Source organism: Copadichromis virginalis, linkage group LG13 (assembly GCF_057382275.1).
Source record: "Copadichromis virginalis isolate Kocher_CV1m ecotype Utaka linkage group LG13, C_Virginalis_male_GT1.1, whole genome shotgun sequence".
Lineage (NCBI taxonomy): Eukaryota > Metazoa > Chordata > Actinopteri > Cichliformes > Cichlidae > Copadichromis > Copadichromis virginalis.
The window spans coordinates 1676547-1700274 of record NC_140630.1 but is presented as its reverse complement, the minus strand read 5'-3'; the positions used below and the strand labels follow the sequence as shown (position 1 = coordinate 1700274).

At 44.5% G+C, this 23728-nt stretch overlaps 1 protein-coding gene across 2 annotated transcripts; it reads left to right on the top strand.

The window, feature by feature from the left end:
* The first annotated feature begins 895 nt into the window (after positions 1 to 895).
* Positions 896 to 23209, top strand: znf318 (zinc finger protein 318). 2 transcript variants are annotated; one of them, XM_085476840.1, is made up of 11 exons: positions 896 to 1357; positions 2456 to 2565; positions 8685 to 9231; positions 9348 to 10530; positions 11185 to 11279; positions 11475 to 11574; positions 11948 to 12264; positions 16817 to 17005; positions 17140 to 17233; positions 17800 to 17918; positions 18477 to 23209. In XM_085476840.1, exons 1-11 carry the CDS (start codon positions 1100 to 1102, stop codon positions 21450 to 21452), a joined length of 5988 nt encoding a protein of 1995 aa, XP_085332966.1. In that variant the 5' UTR covers positions 896 to 1099; the 3' UTR covers positions 21453 to 23209. The 2 variants fall into 2 exon arrangements, with proteins under 2 accessions (XP_085332966.1, XP_085332965.1); XM_085476839.1 differs by having other exon boundaries at positions 16814 to 17005.
* Positions 23210 to 23728: the final 519 nt, after the last annotated feature.

Below are 23728 nucleotides of genomic sequence, written 5' to 3'. Positions count from 1 at the left end.
TTGTCCATTCTCATATACAGTCTTCTATATACTATATTATTTATTTATTTATTATACTTTTTTTCTCTTGCCACTTGCACTGAATTTGTTTGGATACAGTTTCTGTTGTTCTTAAAGCACAATGACAATAAAGATTCTGACTTTTTAAAAAAAAGTGTGATGATGTTACTTTTGTGAACAATGCATTTCATAAACGTCACACAGTCTGTGCAAGTGCAAACCAAAGAGCTGTCATAAGTTTGTTGTCACAGATGCATCTGTAGGCGTCTCAGTTTGGGGAGGGGGGTATTTAACTCTTTCATGCATGAATTATGACAACCTCAATCAGGATTGTTTTCTTAAGTATTTTTATTCATCTTCAGGCAAGAAAAAAATATTTTTGAACTTCATTTTTTAAACATGCTTTTAAAAGAGTTTTGTTTTTTGTTACATGTCCACTTACAAATGTCCACTGGCTGACCAGTGGGTGGCGGGGTATGGAGTGACACATCAATGTCCAATGTAGTGGTTTATGTGCAAGTATACTATCAACATGGACGCAAGTGTTTGATCTATCAGTTTGCATACCAATTGGCTTCTGTGAAAATGGCTCATGTATAAGAATTTGCATACCCAGGAAACCTCTAGAGTGCACGACAGATGTAAAGAAACATGCAGGCAGGGTTTACCCTTCCCAGCCTCCCAAACCCTGAGTTGGATAAGCACAAAATAATACATGGATGGATATGATATATATAATATTTTATTGTACTGCTGTTGTGATGAAAACTGTGAGAATAAGGCCCAGAGGAAGATGAGTTGAAGAACTGATGCCGAGGAGAGCGCTGCTGTTAATGTGCAGTACAGGTTTCTGCCTGCGGGTGGCAGCAGCTCGCTGCGCGCTGTTTATGTCGGTGAGCAGCAGCAGCAGAGGAAGAAGCAGCGGGAGGCCGTTGTGTTGCTCGTAGCTAAAGCTCTGAGTTCCGTTTGTATTGGAATATCCGCAGAAAAAGCTGCAATCTATCCGCGGAGCTCTGCACTTCGGTCCTCCTCGTTCAGTGACCTCCGCAGCTCTCCCGCAGCGTGCCCGCGAGGAGCCGCAGGACCTCCGCGGAAGGAGATGTACCGCGGTCGGCCTCCTCCGAGAGGGGGCTACCCGCCTCCCTTTGAAGGCCGGGGTCCGCCTCCGCCGAGGCCCTACCCGGCCCCGGGTTACAGGGACGACCGGAGCCGGCCCAGACCTCCGTATCACTCTGGCTACCACGACCACGGACCCCCGGATCCCTACCGCCGCTCCCCGCCGCGCAGGAGGTACCCTTCCCCGGGCTCAGACAGCAACCGCGGCGGGGAGTTATGGACCGGAGGTCCGCCGAGAGAGGTGAGAGAGCCGAGGTCCGAACGGGCCGAACACACCGGACAGCCGGCAGGTTACCGCACACACACCGGTTTGGGTGGTCTGCGGGGACGGATACGGCTGAGAGGGAAAATATCTGTTTCTCATTTATAAAGAGTGTGTTTGGAATCAGATTTAGACCAAACCCCTTTTAAAAAACGACCAATTTATCGCGAGATTAGCGTTTATGTACCGCGTTTATTATTTAGTTTTATTGTTTAACGTGTCTGCCCGACGACTCGGTCAGAGAGATCAGGAGGAGCCAGGTTATGAAGGGCCTTGAAGGTGAGCAGAAGAAAGGGCACCTGGAGCACGTATGCTAAACAGCAGGACTGTTGGGATGTTTGTTGGTAATAATGATGTTGGTAGACGTTTAGCTTGCAAGACAAGGAGCTTTGTAAAATCTTACTTTGGTTTAAGTGCTGTTTCAGCCGTGAAGTTTATGTCCCAGTGACCTGTAAAATTCTAGTTGATTATAGTTCTTCAGAATAAGTGCCTGGAGATACTTCAGGAAGGACTTTGGCTGAATCCAGCTCTGCTCCCACCACACTTGGCGCTGTAAGCTCAGGAACGCTCAGGTTAGAAACTGTAGAGCAGGGGTGTCAAACTCAAACACACAGTGGGCCAAAATTCAAAACTGGAACAAAGTCGCGGGCTAACATTAATATTTATTGAAATATATTTATTCCTCCAGATTTAAGAATGAATCTTTTCTTACGGACTCAAACACGTTTTGCTGAAAAACTGAATATGAAACAAGCAAAGCTTAATACTAAACAATATATATATTAGCTGTATAATACCAGTAGGCCAGCTTTAATAGTAATTTGGTATGGCTTCGTGGGCCAAATGTAATTAGGCTGCGGGCCAAATTTGACACCTATGCTGTAGAGTAATCAGAATCTTAGAAACCTGAAAAAACCCCAAACAAAACACAAAGCTGCCATAAAACATCTCCATCAGGTCACACACGCCGATGGTGAAAAGGTTCGTTTTTTCCATTACGTGCCACAGGCGCTGGGCTGTCCTGTCGGTATTCTACTCTGAGAGATTTAGTGCTGAATTTTTGTGTTTCTCGTACAGAGGTCTTTGTCTCCACGTGGCCCGATTCCCCTGGACCACAACCTCGTCATCACCGTTGGCAACGAGCTGAATGGACCTTCTGGCTCCGCCTCCTTATGCCATCTCGAAAGGTGATCATTAGGCAGATTTTGTGTTTATTGTGATGGTTGAAGGCAATACAGCTGGATAAAGAAACAGCAAATGTGGTCCTTTGTTACTTGTGAAAAGGAAATGATTTCACCATTAAAAGATGTTCACAGTGAAACATCTCATCTAAGTCATCTGATATAAATATTCTAGGAACAACAAGTAAGGTTCAAGGTTCTTTATTTGTCACATGCATAGTTATACAAGTATAACACACAGTGAAATGTAACCTGACATGCTCCTCGACATGTGCAAAAATTGGGGGGGGGGAGAGAGTAAAAAAAAAAAAAAAAAAAAAAATATATATATATATATATATATATATATATACACACACACACACACACACACACACACACATTGGGGTGAATGTGCAGTAGTGGCAGCAAGCAGGTGAATTCTGTACATTAATAAGAATAGACATCTGACTATTTTACAGAATAGACAATATAAACATTTAAAATTAAAGGAATTTGAATTTTTTGGTCCAGACCAAAAAAGCCTTTTTGGTCTGGACCTGAATGTGGGCAGCCCATGTCAGGTCTGAGGAGATGTGGACACCAAGATACTTGAAGGACTGCACCCTCTCCACTGGAGCTCCATTGATGATAATGGGCTTGTAGTCTCTGTGCTGACCCCTTCTGAAGTCCACCACCAGCTCCTTGGTCTTGCTGACGTTCAGGTGGAGGTGGTTGTCCCGGCACCATGATGCCAGATTCTTCACTTCGTCCATGTCGGCCGTCTCATCGTTGTTGGAGATGGCGCCCAACACCACTGTGTTGTTAGCAAACTTCACAATGGTGTTGGAGCCATGGGTGGCCACACAGTCTGAAGTGTAGAGGGAGTAGAGCAGTGGCGAGAGGACACATCCCTGAGGTGCTCCTGTGTTGATGGTGATGCTGTTAGACACGCATCTACCTACCCTCACCACCTGAGTTCTGCCAGTGAGGAAGTCCAACACCCATGCACACAGACGGCTGTTGAGTCCCAGATCCCTCAGCTTTGTGAACAGTCTGCAGGGCACTATTGTGTTAAACGCTGAACTGTAATCAACAAACAGCAGTCTCACATAGTTACCCTAAGCCTGCAGTGTGAGAGCAAAGTGCTCTAATAGGATGATATGGTACTACAAGGTCATTAAGATAAGATGGGGCCTGATTATTTAAGACCTTGTATGTGAGGAGCAGGATTTTGAATTCTGGATTTAACAGGAAGCCAAAACAGGAGAAATCTGCTCTCTTTCTAGTCCCTGTCAGGACTCTTGCTGCAGCATTTTGGATTAGCTGAAGGCTTTTCAGGGAGTTTTTTGGACTTCCTGATAATAATGAATTACAGTCGTCCAGCCTGGAAGTAATAAATGCATGAACTAGTTTTTCAGCGTCACTCTGAGACAGGATATTTCTAACTTTAGAGATGTTGCACAAATGGAAGAAAGCAGTCTTACATATTTGTTTAATATGTGCGTTGAAGGACATGTCCTGGTCAAACATGACTCCAAGGTTCCTCACAGCGTTACTGGAGGCCAAGGTAATGCCATCCAGAGTAAGAATCTGGTTAGATACCATATTTGTAAGCTTTTCAGGGCCGAGTACAATAACCTCAGTTTGATCTGAATTAAGAAGCAGAAAGTTAGCGGCCATCCAGGTCTTTATGTCTTTAAGACATTCCTGCAGTTTAACTCATTGGTGTGTGTTATCTGGCTTCATGGACACATAGAGCTGGGTGTCATCTGCATAGCAGTGTAAATGTATGCTATGTCTTCTAATGATGCTGCCTAAGGGAAGCATGTACAGTGGGGCAAAAAAGTATTTAGTCAGCCACCGATTGTGCAAGTTCCCCCACTTAAAATGATGACAGAGGTCAGTAATTTGCACCAGAGGTACACTTCAACTGTGAGAGACAGAATGTGAAAGAAAATCCATGAATTCACATGGTAGGATTTGTAAAGAATTTATTGGTAAATCAGGGTGGAAAATAAGTATTTGGTCAGCTCAAACAAGGAAAATCTCTGGCTCTCACAGACCTGTAACGTCTTCTGTAAGAAGCTTTTCTGTCCCCCGCTCGTTACCTGTATGAATGGCACCTGTTTAAACTCATCATCTGTATAAAAGACACCTGTCCACAGCCTCAAACAGTCAGACTCCAAACTCCGCCATGGCCAAGACCAAAGAGCTTTCGAAGGACACCAGGAAAAGTATTGTAGACCTGCACCAGACTGGGAAGAGTGAATCTACAATAGGCAAGCAGCGTGGTGTGAAAAAATCAACTGTGGGAGCAATCATCAGAAAATGGAAGACATACAAGACCACTGATAATCTCCCTCGATCTGGGGCTCCACGCAAGATCTCATCCCGTGGGGTCAAAATGATCATGAGAACGGTGAGCAAAGATCCCAGAACCACACGGGGGGACCTGGTGAATGACCTGCAGAGAGCTGGGACCAAAGTAACAAAGGTCACCATCAGTAACACACTACAACGGCAGGGAATCAAATCCCGCAGTGCCAGACGTGTTCCGCTGCTGAAGCCAGTGCATGTCCAGGCCCGTCTGAAGTTTGCCAGAGAGCACATGGATGATACAGCAGAGGATTGGGAGAATGTCATGTGGTCAGATGAAACCAAAGTAGAACTTTTTGGTATAAACTCAACTCGTCGTGTTTGGAGGAAGAAGAATACTGAGTTGCATCCCAAGAACACCATACCTACTGTGAAGCATGGGGGTGGAAACATCATGCTATAGGGCTGTTTTTCTGCCAAGGGGACAGGACGACTGATCCGTGTTAAGGACAGAATGAATGGGGCCATGTATCGTGAGATTTTGAGCCAAAACCTCCTTCCATCAGTGAGAACTTTGAAGATGAAACTAGGCTGGGTCTTCCAACATGACAATGATCCAAAACACACCGCCTGGGCAACAAAGGAGTGGCTCCGTAAGAAGCATTTGAAAGTCCTGGAGTGGCCTAGCCAGTCTCCAGACCTCAACCCCATAGAAAATCTGTGGCGGGAGTTGAAAGTCCGTGTTGCTCGGCGACAGCCCCAAAACATCACTGCTCTCGAGAAGATCTGCATGGAGGAATGGGCCAAAATACCAGCTACTGTGTGTGCAAACCTGGTAAAGACCTATAGTAAACGTTTGACCTCTGTTATTGCCAACAAAGGTTATGTTACAAAGTATTGAGTTGTATTTTTGTTATTGACCAAATACTTATTTTCCACCCTGATTTACCAATAAATTCTTTACAAATCCTACCAAATTCAAATTCAAATTTTTATTTGTCACGTACACAGTCATACACAGTACGATATGTAGTGAAATGCTTGGACAACTGCTCGTGACCTAAAGAAAACAAAAAAGGAAAAGGCTATGAATAAGAAAGGAAATAAATATGAAAAATTAAAAAGGGTAAATTTAACTAGGAAGGAATAAAATATAAATTAAGGTTAAAAATGAAATAACTGTACAACACAAATTAGAATGAAGGGTAAATTTAACTGGGAAGAATAAGAAAGATAAATATATAAATTAAAGTTGAAAATAAAATAACTGTACAACAAAATACACAATATAGAACTATATAAGAATGTATGAAGAAATCTAAATATAAATAAATATATACACAATAACAGCAGCTGTACAAGTATTAACCGGAAATGAAGAATATAGTGACCAGTGTTGTGCAAAACCAAAGTCCAGAAAGTCCAGTGTGTGTGTAAGAACCATATGTGTGGGTCAGTACTGTGTGGTGGTGTGATTGTCTGATACCATGTGGATTCATGAATTTTTTTTTTTTCACATTCTGTCTCTCACAGTTGAAGTGTACCTCTGGTGCAAATTAGAATAGAATAGAATAGAATTCAACTTTATTGTCATTGCACATGCACAGGTACAGGGCAACGAAATGCAGTTTGCATCCATCCAGAAGTGCTTAGTGATATAGATATATTACAATATATATTAGCAATAATATAGATATGTGAGTATATTACAGAAATGGGTCTATTATGGTATGTTATAATGTACACGGTATGAAGTATGTTGTGAATATTCTATAACTATAAGTATGTACAGGCTGTAGTGAGTACAAGCTATGTACAGGATATGAACAGGATATAAATATGAAAAAACTATACAGAATATGAAATAAATAACTTTACAGAATCTGGGATATACAGCTATACAGAAATGGGAACTATGCAAATTACTGACCTCTGTCATCATTTTAGGTGGGGGAACTTGCACAATCGGTGGCTGACTAAATACTTTTTTGCCCCACTGTATAATGTAAACAGAACTGGTCCTAGCACTGAACCCTGTGGAACTCCATAATTAACCTCAGTGTGTGAAGAGGACTCTCCATTTACATGCACAAACTGGAGTCTATTAGATAGATATGATACAAACCACTGCAGCACAGTACCTGTAATACCTACAGCATGTTCTAATCGCTCTAATAGGATATTATGGTCGACAGTATTGAACGCTGCACTGAGGTCTAGCAGGACAAGCACAGAGATGAGTCCACTGTCAGAGGCCATAAGAAGATCATTTGTCATTTTACATTTTGAGAGAAGCCAATTGAGTCTAATAACAGATTAAATGCCATGTTGAGGCTGTCATTTTTAGCATCTACGTGGATGTTAAAATCACCCACAATAATTATTTTATCTGAGCTCAGAACTAAATCAGATAAAAAGTCTGAGAAATCAGACAGAAACTCTGTAAGGCACAGGTGGACGATAGATGATAACAAGTAAGACTGGTTTCTGAGTTTTACAGCTGGGGTGGACGAGGCTAAGCATCAGGCTTTCAAATGAATTAAAAGTCTGTCTGGGTCTTTGGTTGATTACTAGGCTGGTGTGAAAACTTGCTGCCACACCGCCCCCTCGGCCTGTGCATTGAGGTTTCTGGCAATTATGTGTCAGTGAATGGTAAAAATGTGTTATCTGCACAACCAGTGAGCAAGGTTATTATCGTTAACGAAAACTAACGAAATAACGAAAACTAGAAGTGAAAAAACATTTTTGTTAACGGAAATAAAAATAAAAACAAAAAAAGGAAAACTAACTAAAATTAACTGAATTTATAGCAAAAATGTGTTTAGTTTTCGTAGATGTGTGTGTGTCATACAATAGTCAAGGGTGAAAATGAAGTTTAGTTTCCAGATTTTTTTCTTGCTGTGTCTCATTATGCCAGCAGGTGGCAGTACGTTAGTCGAGTTGTTTGTGTCGCTGCTCCGTCCACGCGCAGAATCATGTCAGGAAAAGTCGGGAGAAAGCGCCAGAGTCCAATTTGGGATTACTTTGAATATGACTGTGTTTTGGATAAAGCAAGTGTCTTGTAGTGGAAAGAGACAAATTATGAGGGACATTTCTAAAGGGGAAAAAAATCCCACAAACCTTAAAGTGCGCTTGAAAAGCTCACACAAGAAGGCTAACCTAGCTTACCTTGAGAAGGTAAGGGAGCGCACTCAAACCTCATCCCCAGAAAACAGAAGCTAACCCCAGGCAAGGCAGCGTGATGCATCCCGAGACAACAGAACGGGGATATCTGCATAACTGTGTGAGTCAATTGCCTTCAAAAGGTTTATCAATTCACTTGAACCAAAATTACGAACACCCGGTGCTGCAAGAGTTAATAGTCTCATTGGGGCCAAGATATAAATTTTATAGTTGCCTGGTATCAATGGTTGTTCATCTGCCTTTATTCATTTATTTATTTATTTAAAGAACCCATAGGTGGGAATGTGAGTTGTCTGTCTCTGCGTGTTAGCCCTGCGACAGACAGGCGACCTGTGCAGGGTGCAGGGTTTGGTAGCTGGAATAGCAACATACCCAAGGATAAGCAGAAGAGCATGACTGATATGATGAAACTGGGATTTTGTTGCACTTAATTATTGCAAACAACTAAAACTATAACTGAAACTAAGGATTTTCAAAAAAAACTAAACTAAACTAGCAAACAATTGGTAAAAACTAATTAAAACTGATATAAAATTGAAAATCTGAAGTCAAAACTAAATAAAAATAAAAACTAATGAAAATTGCAAAACTATTAAAACCCTGCCAGTGAGGTTTAGCTACTTCATGTTTTTGTCTCCATGTAGACGGGAGTACGAGCAAAGTCGGGGCCGGAGCAAACCTCGCAGCCGTAGTCCCGACCGGAGTCGGGCCAGGAGTCTTGGAAGGAGCAAGAGCCGTCCCCGTAGCCAGAGTCGCAGTCCGAAACGGAGCCGGGCCAAGAGCCGGGGCCGAAGCCGCAGTCCGGACCGGAGCAGGGCCAAGAGCAGGGCCAAGAGCCAGAGCCGCAGTCCAGACCGGAGCAGAGCCAAGAGTCGGGGCCGCAGCAAGAGTCGCCCCCGGAGCAGGTCTAAATCTAGGTCCAGATCCAGGTCTCGATCCAGAGGAAGGAGTCGAGGACGAAGCTACAGCAAAGGGACGAGCTATGCTCGCAGTAAGAGCCGTCAGAGGAGCCGCAGTCGCAGTGCAAGCAGCAGCTCAAGCAGCCGCAGCAGAAGTGGTGCCACAGATTTGAATAAAGGGTTTAAGGAGCTAGAAATGGCTCGCCGCAGGAAGGAACTTGAGGAGCTGCTCACGTTACCAACAAAGTCCATCCTGAAGAAACGCAGCTCCGAGGACTCGCCATCCGTCAGGGTAAGTTTGCAGACAGTGTTTCAGTCGGTGTTTCGATACATGCTTCTGTTAGCCAAAAAGCAGAGATGACCACGGCGGAGTTCCTCAAAATGACCATCATAGTATTTCTGTTACAGAGCACGGACTCTCCTCAAACTCAGGATGGCTCCATGTCCCGACTGGCCGATCAGCTCCTGCAGGCCGTCAAAGGCGCTGACCCTCGCATGGTGGCGTCCATGCTTGCGGAGCTGCGGTCTGATCCACAGATGGCTCGCCGTGCTGGCCTCGACGCTGAGATCAAAGAAATCCTCAGCCTGCTGGGGATGACAACGCCGGGGCCCAGGACTCAGGAGAAGGTGCTGGACGACATTGACGACGAGGAGAGATTCCTCTATGGCGATTTGGAGGAACCCAAACCACCGCCGGGGCCAGAGCCAGTCTTGACCCACAGTCTAGACTTGTATGGAGACGTAACTGAGGAGGCGCTGTATGGAGACTACCCACAGCAGAAACTGGTCTCTGCTCAGACACACGGATGTACCCTTCAGCCCCCTCACTCCACGGACAGTTATGTGAGCCGGCCCGCCATCAGCCCCGACCACAACACCACAGCCCAGGTGTCGAACCCCGCTCACCCACCGGGGAACGAGCCCCTGGAGGAGAGCGAGCGCCAGGCACTAGAAGAGTACGAGAAGATCCAGGATCTGCTTAAAACCATCGGTCTGGACCTTGGAGTGGCCGAAATTACCAAGATGGCCGCCAGGACCAAAGAGCGTCTCCACGGGAAGAAACCCCCTACAAAGACGCCCACGCGGCGCAGACGGTACTCCTCCGACAGCTCTGATGGCAGCCGGCAGGGCCGTAGGTCACGAAGCCACAGTGGCAGCTCTAGCAGCACCAGCCGGAGCCGGAGCCACGGACGCGGTGCCACTGGCGCCGGCTGGAGCAGCGACGAGGATGACCGCAGGAAGAGCTCAGCTTCGCTCAAATCTCACCAAGACCGTGACATTAAAGAGGAGAAAGGCGAGTGGAGCAACACGGCAGCGCCGCCCTGTCAGACTCCAGAGCCAAGCTGCCACCCCCCTCATCCAGGTGTACCCATCCCCACCTACCCCCCTTCGCAGGTCCCCGCCATGATGCACCCCAGCTACCCGCCACCTGTGTACAGTCAGTATGGGAATTACTTGCCCTTCGTACCCCAGCAGTGGCCCCCCACATATCCACCCCCAAACATGAGGATGCCTCCTCCTACACTTGCTGAGGAGTACCCTCCCACACTACCCTACAAACAGGATTATACCCCTGAGCCAGGGGTCAAAGGTCAGTCTCCTTTTAAAGAACTCTTATCACATTTAGTCTGAGCGTGACGATTATTTGCGGGATGTTTTCCTCACCGCTAACCAGGCGGCCCTGCCCCTTCCTCTTGTGGATCCTTGCGTGTAGGTTGCTGTAGTGTTTGTCCTCTCACTTCTCCCCCTGCCACCTCTGCAAAACAGCATGTAGGAGACACGGCTGACTATTGAACAGTTACTGATTTGTCACAGAGACTCTGCATCCTCATTGGTCAACAAGTTGTGATTAAATGTTCATTATCCAATGATTGTCCCCTGCTTAAAAACAATGCAGCTTTAAGAAGCTACTTCCATTTTTATATACAGTTTGTTTGCTTCAGAGTACTTAGCCATTTTTATTAGCTGTGTTACTTAATAGGTTGAGAAGGCTGAAATGTGCACTACCCAAATGTTTGCACATAGAAACGAGTCATTCAGTCATAAACATTCAGGTAGTTTTAAAATGTGTTGTTACTATTTTTACCCGCCTCCATAATCAGTGTAACACATGGTTGGCCACAGTTGAATCCAGTGTACAAAACTGGTGAGCGCTGGAAGAATAAACTGGATTCATCGACCAGCGAGAGCAGGATGAGCAGCTGTGGGTCAGTCGGTGTAAATAAATGTGTCTGTCCATCCTCAGGTTTGGTGAAGAGCTCCACCCAACACGCAGAGAAGGGGAGCGCCAAAGCTGCGAGAGTGTCTGAGGAGCAGAACAACGAGAGCCAGAAACAGAAGGTCAGCCTCCATCGCTTCTTCCCACGTCTTTGCATTTACGTCAGAAGGAAGTTTATGCCTCCACATCCTTTGGCTCCACCTGAAAAACTGAGATGTGGATCATTCCGAGAAGGAAAGATGTAGATTTGGGTGGAGCCTCTGACTCAGATTCAGCTGATTGGATGTTCACACCTGTGACTGTGTTGGTTTGTTCAGGTTCTAGAAGAGAGAGAGAAGCTGAAGCAGGAGCGAGAGATCAGGATGAAGAAGAAGGAGTATCTGATGAAGGAGCTGGAGAGACTCAGGAAGCAGCAAGGTGTGTTACTGTGTTACAGGTGATTTATGCTCCGCCCACGCAGCAATCCCAGCCAGCATGTGGTGGGATGTCCTATAAAGCTGGTGTTGGTTTTAAGTTTATTAATGAAGTATAAAATCAGACACTTTTCTCAGCTGAAATGAGACTGGAGATCCTCAGGGATCACCTCTGGGACTTTTTTTAAATTTGTTTTTATTCAACATGTGCACAGCTGTGTACAGCTGATCATTTCAGAAACCTGCCACTGTAGAAAGTTTCATTTGGTGTTTGTTGTTTTAGGTGTGACATGAAAACATGGAGCTGCAGGAGACGCCTTCTGATCGATGGAACGTCACTGATGGCGCTTTGACATTTGCCCTGCAATGTTTTTCAGGCGAGCTGCTGAGGAAGAAGCGCCGGGAGAAGGATGGCCACAAGGACCCTCTGCTGCAGGAGATCAGCCACCTGCAGGAGGAGGTCATGGCCCAGATCTCCAACCTCCGCAAGGAGCACGAGGCTGCCGAGAAGAAACGCAGCGAGATCGAGAAAGTGGCACTCATCCTTGGCTTGAACCCGTCGGACCGACCCCGCAGGACCAGCAAACCGCCTGAGGTCCAGAAGGCTGAGCAGCAGACTCCACCACAGAAGAAGAAACGTGATGCGGAAAGGAGCCCAGAAGGCCAGCCGGCGGCCAGCGGCCCCATGATGAAGGTACACTCACCTGCAGAGGAGGTAACAGGAAGTGATATCGGAGTTAGAAAGCATAGCTAGGGTCAGTTATTGATCAGAGTTTACTCAGACGAGATGTGTCGAGAAGCACCGAGAACATGTTCCTTTATTCACTCAGTGAGGTTCACCTGCAGACCACTTTGTCCTCTAGAGCTGTTATTTTGAATTCAATGCTTTTATTTTGGAAGATTTTACTTTGTGCTTGTAGTTTTGTCTGCCTCATCATCACGTCGGCAGTGAAACTAGTTTCCCTGAACATTAGTTGTTTTAATGGTTTTATATAAAAATTTTAATATAAGAAGTTTAAATGTTTCATGACAAGATTCTGCGATCTTGTCGCGTTAGACTGGAAATAGATAGCTCAGAGAAATGAAATGTTTTTAAAGCTGTGCTAACAAACAAGAAGTTTATCGGACATGTAAAGGATTTGTATAATCGCTGGGTGGAGCTAAAGCCTCACTACTGTCTCATGTAAATTAGTTTAATCCATTCATCATCATAGAAATGTCTTTGTACTTTTACTACTGTTTGTTTTCGTTACATTGAGAGTGAGAGCGCGTTTTAATGCAGCTGTAGTAACAATAAGACGGTTTGAAAACATTTCTTTGTGGTCGAGTGATGTAGTTTAGAGGACCGGTTCAGCTCAGCAAGCTGTGAAACATAGAAACAGGAAGTCAAAAAAGTATTTCTAGAAAATAAAATATTATTTGAATTCCATAAAGGATTAGCATATGGGCTCAAATTGTGGTCATAAATATTTTGTACTTGTAAATCAGTTTTGTATGTGTAAAAAGATTTGTGTGTGGACTTAGCCAAAAATTAAGTGTGAAACTCTGCACTCAAGTTTCAAGTTACAAGTACGAATTTTGACCCTATTTTTCTTCCTTTCAGCTGATTGGTCAATGTCATGTCAATCACAAATTTATCTATCCAATCAGAGAACAGATGGGCTTGGGCTGTCGGAGGTTTTTTTTTTTTTTAACTGCAGGTCCTGGAAGGGTAATACAGTTTGAAGCTGGAGGATCTCTATATCTCTCTCTCTCTATCTCTATCTGATAGCAGTTAGGTCCCCTAACTTTCAGCAGCTGTTGAAAGGATAAAGTTGTGATATCTCAGTGGTTAGAAATGCATTATTACTTTAGGATTAGTTTAACACAAAGTCATAGCTGACCCGGGACCATGGCTGTGAGTCACAGTGCGCAGCATAAAGGTCCTCTCATTGGACGCAGCATGTGCTGCTAATGCTAACTAAAAGCCAAGGATCCAGAATCTGTTGCTGGCTGCTGAATTCTGTGTGCAGCAGCTCTCCCTGCACTAGATGTACCTGCTCCTTGTCGTTTCTATCTCTGACTTTATGTTCTCTACAAGAGTTTGTTTTTTTTTTATCTTCAAATGTTCAACAAAAACATGTATCGCTAATTCATAATGAAGAAAGCTTTGTAACTATCCCCACTAGTGAAGACTGTCATTTCCACAAACCCAAGCCCATCTGTTCTCTGATTGGATTGTTAAATTTGTGATTGACATGACATTGGCCAGTGAGATGAAAGGAAAAAAATAGGGTCAAAATTCGTACTTGTAACTTGAAACTTGAGTGCAGAGTTTAAGTGTATTTTTTGGCTAAGTCCACACACAAATCTTTTTACACATACAAATCCTGATTTACAAGCACAAAACTTTTATGACCACAATTTGAGCCCATATTAGCAAGCTAACGTACCTCTGCAAACATGTTCACAGACAGTTTAGGAGGATTCACGTGTGCTTGTGTCCGGCTTTAATGGGCTCTACTCTCATTCTGTGTGTTTGTTGTGACATCACATGTTGTCAGACTGGACTGTCATGGCCACCAACATTTATACCTGTGCATGGCGGAGCTCCACCAGTTTGGAGTAGTTGGAGGTGGAGTTTCTCTCTTTGAGGTGATTCAATTCAGTTTTATTTACACAGCGCCAAATTACAACAGTCACCTCAAAGCGCTTTATACTGTAAGGTAGACCCTACGATAACACATACAGAGAAAACCCAACAGTCCTGTGACCGACCGCCTACGAGCGAGCGCTTTGGCAACAGTGGGAAGGCCGCACTGAGTCGTAGTCGTTGCCGACTGTGATGATAAATGTTTCGTGTTTCTAGGACGGTCACAGCGTACATTTCAGAAGCGTTTGCATTTATGACAGTGCAGCTTGCCTCATCAGTGATTGGTTGTTGAAGTTGTGACAGCCCCGTGAGCCAGGTTATACAAATCGATGATGATCAGTAACTGCTCGCTGATCATTTGGTGCACTTACGCAGCGCTGTTGGTTTGAAGAGCGCCCCATCCTCGTCCAGATACATCCAACGTCAGGCAAAAAAGCAGCACATACATGTGAATCTGCACATGGTCTCAGGTCATCAATGTGCCGAAAGTCCTCCATCAGCACCCCAACAGAACGTGGCGGTGTCCTGGGCTGCTGATGGGTTAAACAGACATTTGAATGTTTGCTGTGAGTAATTATGTGTTTCCTTGAAACCCTCCTCGAGTAGTTAAACGTCAGTTTATTCTAATCAGTTTATTAAAACACGTGGATCGGGTGCTAGGTAGTGAGAGAAATCAACATGAATCAGCTCCTGGCTCACGTTTACAGCTGCTGCTCGGCTGGTTTGGCCGTTACACGCTGGGTTTCAGCATCAGGAAGGTGTGACGCTACCAAGGCGTGGATACTGGATAGGGCTGCTCGATTATGGCAAAAATGGTAATCACGATTATTTTCACTGAAATTGAGATCTCGATTATTTGACGATATTTATTTAACTCTTTAAGTCCTACCATAGAACCAAGTCCACCAGAGCTTATATTATTTTTTTTACATGCTGTAGTGCCATTTGTGGGAGCATTTCAAGTTGCTATACATCAATACAACTGTTATAGCCCATATTTTAATAATATGTATGCATTAAGTCCATAGTAATTACATTAATTGCAAAAAAGTGCAATAAGCTACAAATAAATTGAAAATCGTTTTTGTTTTTTTTTACATATATTTCTACTTGGAGAAATTTAAGAGGTTTGTCCCTCAAAACTTTAAATACAAAAAAGTTGCAAAAAATAGTTTACAACAACAGGAAATTTATTTTGAGTGTCTTCATAGTTTTATTTTGGAGATACAGCAATTTTTATATACTGCAGGAAAAACAAAAAACAATCCTATGATGCAAATTTGCAAAGAAAACAGCAGGTGCATCAAAATAAACTATTTCCAGCTGTGCAATTCGAGTTCTAAGCATCCCAGAAACTATTCAGAAAAGTCAAACATGACTTATAAAAACACCAGTATAGGCTTTTAAGGCCTACAAGTAAAAAACTACATTTTCCGCGAATATGGCGTCACTTCTGATTTTGGACAGGAAATGGCGGACATGTGATAGTTCGCGCTGACGTCTGTTTCAATGTGGGAAGTGTTACGAACAGCTGATCAGATCGGCAAAGCGTGTTTCTGGAATATTGTTTTTGTTCCTGCAAGCGCTTTTTATGCAATTTTTTGCAAAGCTTTATGTGGCAGGAAACCGTGACTGAGGACAAGCTGATGGCATAAGATGTAAGTTTCATATGCAAAAAAAATTATTGCGCTAGCTTACATGGTTCAGGTTCTACAGGGATTTAAAAATAGTTACACAAAACGGAGCGTGCTGCTCTGACCGGCTTTAAAGGGTTAACAATAACAATGTATTGAATAATGACTTTAAAAAATAATATAAAATAGTGCAAATACTGATAACAGTGCAAATGTTTGCAATATAAGAAATAAATGAAAAATGTAAACATCTGTGTTTAGTGAACTTTGCAGTGTTGCTCTGTGGTGCAGCTACGACACCGTAGCAAAGTTTACACACTGTGTCTACTTGATCCACGTCTGACTCCGCGAACCCATAATGTTTCCACACCACTGAAGGTTTTTTTTTTTTTACCTCTCTTTTCAACCAACGGCAGTCACTCTCCTCTCCAAATAACTTCTGCTGAGCTTTCCGAGCTTCCCTCGGGTCCTCTTAATTGTTGTGACACGTGTTCGAAATGCAGAGAGGTGCACTCGATTTGCCACACGGAGCAGCGCAAGAGTAAAGCACGAGGGAGGGGCTAATAATCGGCTCAGTCATTTTTAATGATCGTTGAAAGCCCAGATCGTAATCGTGATTAAAATTCGATTAATTGAGCAGCCCTAATACTGGACGAGTCAGATCCAGATTATTGATTGCGTTAATGAGCGACTAGTCATGAAAACAACGCTGCTGAGCGGAGGGTTATAGACTGAATTTAGACTGTTGAGTTTCATTGTGACCGCTGCAAGTTTGTGCTCAAGTTGAAATTTTGCGTAAGAAGTTACTGCCGCTATAAAAACCGTCTGAGGGATACACGTTGACATCTTCAATGCAGAGTCACACAAGGTAAGAAACTCTTTAAAAGGAGCTCCTGTTTTTGCTCTGAATGCAGGCTGTCGCTCTTCTCCCCGCCATCTTGACTCTCCATCATTTTTCTTTCTTTGTTCTTGTTTAGCAGACTTCCGTGACTCTGTCGCCTTCGAAGGCGTCCCTGCACACGCCGCCCGACGCCACTGCAGCTCCAGCCCCGCCCCCCGAGCCCTTTGAATACTATGACGCTGGAAACCACTGGTGCAAAAACTGTAACGCTACGTGTGGTTCCATGTTTGATTTTTTCACACACTTGCACAGCAAAACGCACCTAAAGGTTGGTTTTCACTTTAAAGCATCATCGCCCACATTGTCTGAAATTCTCCCTCTTTGATATTCAGTTGATATTCATACCTCGGCGGGCTCCTCGTGTTTGCTCTGTTACATTTCATGTTCTTCTCCGTCCCTCAGACTCTGGACCCGTATGACCGACCCTGGGCTTCCACTCCGAGCAAAATCAAAAAGAACCAGCTGCCAGACGAGAAGCTGACTAAACCCGCTAAAGGTACTTGTGCTGCACCTTCAGAGGATCCTGCAGACGTATCACAGTCTGTTTTTTGAACCACTGAATTTTGTTAGCCATATTTTGGTTCCAGGTGGAGCTCAGTGTGGATCTCTGCTGCCATTTCTGTCTCTTAATGAAAACAGTGATAATGAAGTGATTCGCATCGAAGCATAGGGGAGACTGCTGTCCGCACCTCCAGTGCTGATTCGTTTCCTTTTCATGCCTCACATGGCTCTGAAAGCTGCTGAAAATGCAACAACAGTTGGTAAAGTGCGCTAAGTTCTTGGTGCAGGTGTGTTCGTATCACCCCAAAAACAGCTTGACTGCATCTCCTGCAGGCACCCGGTTATTGCTGAGGAGCTGCAGCATTTTTCCATCTTTCACTGGTCTTAAATAACCACTCAACTCTTTACCATCTGTTTTCCAAAAAAGTCAGCACCCCGCCTCTTTAACCTTCTCCTTTTTTGACAGGTACTGGAAATGGACACTTCCATAAGGTAAACATGATTGGTAGCTCATTTATCCTCCGTTTGAGGGTTGAAAATGTCATGTGTGTCGCGCTGCAGGTTCGGAGTTCCTGGTACCCGTCAGAGGATTCTTCTGCCTGCTGTGCAGAGAGTTTTATGGCGACGGCATCTGTGCAGAAGAGCATGTCACCACGCACGCTCACAACGAGAAGTATAAGGTTTGGAACTCAATGACTTAAGCATTGCCAAATATACAGAGATCTGTGCCACCTAAACCTTTAAAGGTGGTCAGGCCTGCCTTTTCTTGATTTGATATAGATAAAGGATAGATATAAATAAAGCAACACTTCACACATCGGATCGCAGAGGATCCCTCCCCATCCTGGAAATCTGGACAGCCACATGGTTTAATGGAAGAGAAAATTATGAACCTTTACAGATGACTGAATTCAAAGACGTCAACAGTCAAAACGAAAAGGCTTGTTCATTATGCTGAAATTTCATTGCAGCACCTAAAAATGCTCCTCAGTTCTCATCCTGTACAAAGGAGCAGACATCAGTTCTGCTGTTGGGCTGAGGGGCATCTATGTCCAGCTTAGAGTAACTGCCTGTCACCTGGAATTTTCCCCATGCTCTAAAAAGTGTTGCTTTGAATTATTTGAGCAGTGTGTTTCTGGGGTTTGATCAATTCTGATGTGTAGATTGTAAGATTACATGTTTATATGTCAAGTGACCAAAGTGGACTTCAATATATATTCTTGACTCTTCCTCACCAGAAACAAATGTATGAGAACCCACTGTACGAGCAGAGGCGGAACCTGGACCGCCAGGCGGGACTGGCCTTAGAGGCAAGTGGAAAGAAACGCAAACATGATGACGATGAGAAAGGCAGCAAAGAGGAAAAGTCCAAACACAAAAAAGAGAAAAAGGAAAAGGAGAAAAAGAAAGAAGAGAATGCTTCAAAGGAGGACAAGTCCAAAATTAAAAAGGAGGAAGACGAGGATAAGCTGAAGCCAAGCAAAAAGGAAGATTTTAAGAATGCCAAGAGCCCTGAAAAGGAGTGGCCTTATTACAGCAAGAAAAATAATGATGAAAAGTACAACTACAGCAAGAAGGATGACAAGTACCATTACAGCCGAGAGGAAGACGAGAGGGACAGCCGGCACAGATACAGCAGGGATGAGGAATATCGGTACCATTACCGCACCGATGCTAATGACCGTCCCAAATATGGTTCAAAAGATGATGGGGACAAATTTAAAGGTGGCAAATATTCAGATGCCAGATCCAAATATGAGAAAGAGCGAGACGAATGCAAACCTAAACCTGAGAGGGAAGGTTTTAAAACGTTTGAGCCAGAGAAGCCGGCAGTCAGCAACCCCGAACCACTACCAAAACCCTACGAACCGCCCAAAATTCTTTGTGGCCCCAGTCCGGCCATGAGGGCCAAGCTCCGCAAGCAGAGCCTGGAGGCCGGCAAACCAACTACAGCAGCAACAACCACATTCGGAAAGTTCATTTGGAAGAAGAAGGAGAACGTGCTTGCAAAGGAGGCAGAGAAAGTTGCTGCAGAATTCATCAAAGAGGATGAAGCTGCTGCCAAGTCCCCTTCGGTGGAAGACTCTTTTGCAAAGTCAGTAGCTGTTGCCAAAGAGATCGCAGAGAAGCTGGGAAACAAACCAAGCGTATCTGCTCCCTGGATGTCCAACCGGGGACGGATCCGACCCAACCTCCCTACACCTGCTCTAGGTCTGAGGAAGCCAACCATGATGGGCAGACCTGCATCTCTGAATACCTTTCTGTCCATTAAACCCCAAAACCCTACTTTAGTAGAGTCTCTTCCAACAGAGGGCGCAGTACTCCCGCCTCCTCCCGTGAGTTCCGGAAATGGTCTGCTTCAGACTAAAATGGTCCCATACGTTGATAAACTTGGGCCATTTGAGGCAGTCCTTCCCTTGTTTCAGGTTAGACCTCCACCCGTGGTGCCTGTACCAGCTGAAGTTAAATCTACTCTGCCAGTTTTTGAACCTGCCCGAGTCCAGCCAAATCCTGTCCCTGCTGGTGTTACAACTCCTACACATTCTAAATTTAATACTACTCCACCAGTTTTTGAACCTGCCCGAGTCCAGCCAAATCCTGCCCCTGCAGGTCTCACAACTCCTACACCTTCTAAATTTAATACTACTCCACCAGTTTTTGAACCTGCCCGAGTCCAGCCAAATCCTGCCCCTGCAGGTCTCACAACTCCTACACCTTCTAAATTTAATACTACTCCACCAGTTTTTGAACCTGCCCGAGTCCAGCCAAATCCTGCCCCTGCAGGTCTCACAACTCCTACACCTTCTAAATTTAATACTACTCCACCAGTTTTTGAACCTGCTCGAGTCCAGCCAAATCCTGCCCCTGCAGGTGTCACAACTCCTACACCTTCTAAAGTTAACCCTGCTCCACCAGTTTCTAAACCTGTCCCAGTCGACTTAAAGTCGGTCCCAGTACAGGCAAAACCTTTAACTTCTTTAGCTACCACAGCTACTCCAGCACAACCAGCCATGATAAAGATTGTGTCTGACGTGGCAGCTCCTGGTGTCCCAGAGGGTGAGCAGACTCGTACGGTGTTTGTCAAACCTCCACCTTTCATGAATAAGTGTGATGGAGCTCAGAAATCGGACAAATTTAGGAGCAACCTGGCTGCAGCCAGAGCCCAAGATTTATTTGGCATCTTCTACAGCAGCATCAGCCAAACAGGCCCCTCCTCCTTCAGCAAACCAGCATCAGATACTAGAGCTGAAGGCAGTAGTGGCAGTAAAAGTCCATTTCCAGTTCCAAAAGCCCTAACACCCCAACCACAGTCCAAACCACACCCAGAATTACAGCCCCAACCTGAGTCTCAGCCACAGTCCCAACCACAGCCCAAACTGCACCCTGAACCTGGGTCCCAGCCACAGTCCAAACCACAGACACAGCAACACCTTGAACTCCAGCCTGAACCACAGCCCAAGGCACAAGGTCTTACTCAGTTCCCGCTTCCAAATGAACTCCAAAGATCTCCACAACGAAATCCAAATGAGCAGCCACAAAACCCACTGACCCCAACAAACTCAGGCATTCAAATTATGTCTGTCTGGTCCCTGCAGTCTGCCAAAGACTCCGCATCTGAGTTGGCTCTACCTAATGAAAGAAACACGCAAATGGCTCAACCAAGAGTGTCTCCCCCGCTTCAGTGTGAGGTTCAGAGTGCACCTGAAGACCAGTCTGTGACAGCCAAATTGGATCCCCAAATCTTCCCAGAGAGTCAGTCTTCCAGACTGGAGTCCCAGCTCAAACCATGTCCTGAAAGTCAAATAGAGCCCCAACAGTCAGAATTAAGCAAGGTCAACGAATTCCATCCAGAGACTCATTCTGACACAGAACCTGAACCCAAACCAAAAACGGGTCCTAAAACCAGGGGTAAGAAAACCCCGCCTGCTCCTCGGCCAACCCGGCAAACCCGATCCCAAACAAGATACCAAACCCGACAGCAGCTGAACCAGAACCAGCCTGAACCAGAACCCGAGTCATCTTCAGGTGACACTGATGCTGCAACTACAAACCCAAAGAACTTGGACATGGTAGATCCTGGCTCTGTGTCGCAGCCAGAGGCTGAGGCGTCCAGTGAGGCGAACCCTCAGATTATGAAGATAACTGCAGAAACACTGGGCTTGCCCTCTGACATGACCTCACTGGACTTTGAATATGATTTTAACTTTGAGTAGGAGGTGACTGGGCTTTGTGACATGGGGGCGGGGTTTATTCTAACCGCTCGGCTATCCAGAAAGGCTGAAGCCACAATGTGTCACATAGTGGAGGGCATGTGAAAGTGACGAGATAGACACTCTTGCTGAGGGACTACACCTGTCTAAAGGACCAGATTTATTTAGAGTTTAATTGAATTCCTTTCTTCACTGTTTTCTCCAGAATTTGTTTTTAGGTCTGATTGATCTCATAGAAACGTGTCCAGGACATTTGTCCTCACCCAGCAGTCTCCTAGTTTTGCAGCTTTTGCTTACACTTCATAGGTTTCCAATAGACTAAAAGAAGAATTTAAATACTCAAATAAACCTGTAAACTGCTTGATTTATGCCATTTCTGTTTAAATAACACAATAAACCTCCTCTCTTTGATCATATTTGGCAGCTGGGACCGCTGGTGTGTTGCGTTTTGGAGTTGCATTAAATGAATAATGATTCCACCTAACAGGACTAGTGAGCTCATGTAGATGGCTGCCATCCGATCTACTGAACGAGAAACCTTATAAAATCAGAGCGCTCACCCGGTCTGGTTGTGATTTGTTAGTTTTTAGTTACCGTGTACCTGTTGCTACCTGGCTCTAAATAATAAAAACACAATTGCAGACTTTCAGCCTGACCCAGTCTTTGAAATACATAAACCAGGCTCAGTCAAGCACAGTCTTTTATTGTAATGACACAACTTGTCCTTTGAGGCAGCAGAGTGTCTGTCTGAGGTGCTCTCTGTTGAAAGTGGAGATGCAGCTGACAATGATGAATATTTGGATGAGTCTGCTAAGACTCCTGTGAATTTCCGTACTCTGAGGTGAACCTGGAACACTTTGTAATCCTTGAACCCTTTCACAGTTCATCTGGACCGACTGTTTGGTTTCACCTCATTTCTGCTTCTTGTCACAGGAAATGTTGGCCTAGAACCTTTCGGGAAATAAAAGATTCCTGAAGTCAAAAAAAGCCCAACAAAGTTCAGACAGTTCATCCCAGGGACATTTCTTAAATTTTCAAGCCATCAGTGTATTTATTTTATTTTTTTTATAGGTGACCTTTCTGTTGTTGATCTCAGACTTGCTGGATGTCTTCCCCTGTGTAACGGGTCTGAACTGAATCATCTGTCTCAGAATAGATAAATCTGTGGCTGGGAAATGCTAGAAAAGAACCTGTGACCTGGACCTCAAATTTCCTGAACCTACAGAGAATATGGCATCTCAGAACACGAGGTGAGGCTTAATTTAGCAACCAGATCGTTAAAAGTTTCTTAGTGTCTGGGAAATATGTCAATGTGAAGGTGAAGATCTGAGTCATGGTCCTTTCACTGGTTCTCAATGTTTGATCCAGCTAACCCAGATTAACTCACTGTAATGTACTAAATTTGTGGTTAACCTGTTTAAGAACTTGCAGATGAGAGGCTGTAATCCCATTTAGGGTCTCAAACAAATGGTTGTAAAGCAGAGCGTAAATTACTAAAAGGAAATGTTCCCTCATCACCTGTTGAACGGCCTCTTACAGATGAAACTGATGGTTGGAAGACTGCTCCTTCAAAGAGCACAGTGTAGTTTTGGGCGGTTCACGGTTAAGGCCTCGTTTCATCCTGTTTCGACCTCGGAAAGCTTGTTCTGATGCTCCTGAATGAAACAGTTACTGGAACTGCATCGGATGTTCTTCGTTCATTGTGTCTGAAACTGCTCGTTCTGTAATGTGTTAAAGTTTTAATAAAAGGAGAAACTCCAGCATGTCTCTGTGTGCTCATTACAAGGGAAAGAAACTTTATTCAATCAAAATCGGGACAAAATCGGAACACACGGGGGACGCTTGGCTCAGGTTTAAGTACTTCTACAGATAAAAGGCAAAAATCTGATTTATTATTAAAATATTAATAGTTATATATTATTAATAAAGTTCTGAGAGCCTAATGTCTGGATGATTGTAGAGTATAAAGCAGAAGGAAATTCTGACCCAGATTAGTTTGAGATATTCTCTCTTATTTACTTTGTATTTGAAGGTTTGATGAATAATCTGCAGTGATTAAGAAACCTTCCAGAGATTCTTGCAGCCAGAGTTGGGTCGACTCTAGAAGTGTCAAATCTGAGAACCGTGCAGTGGCGTCCATGCAGAGGTAATCGGGGACAAGTCCAAATACTCAAGCCGATCATACGATCATTAAACTGCAGTTTGTGACCCAACGGGGCTCACCTGTCTCAGGTAAAGTCTCTGATTGAGCCGGTCTCCACGTTGGGGGGCATCTACAG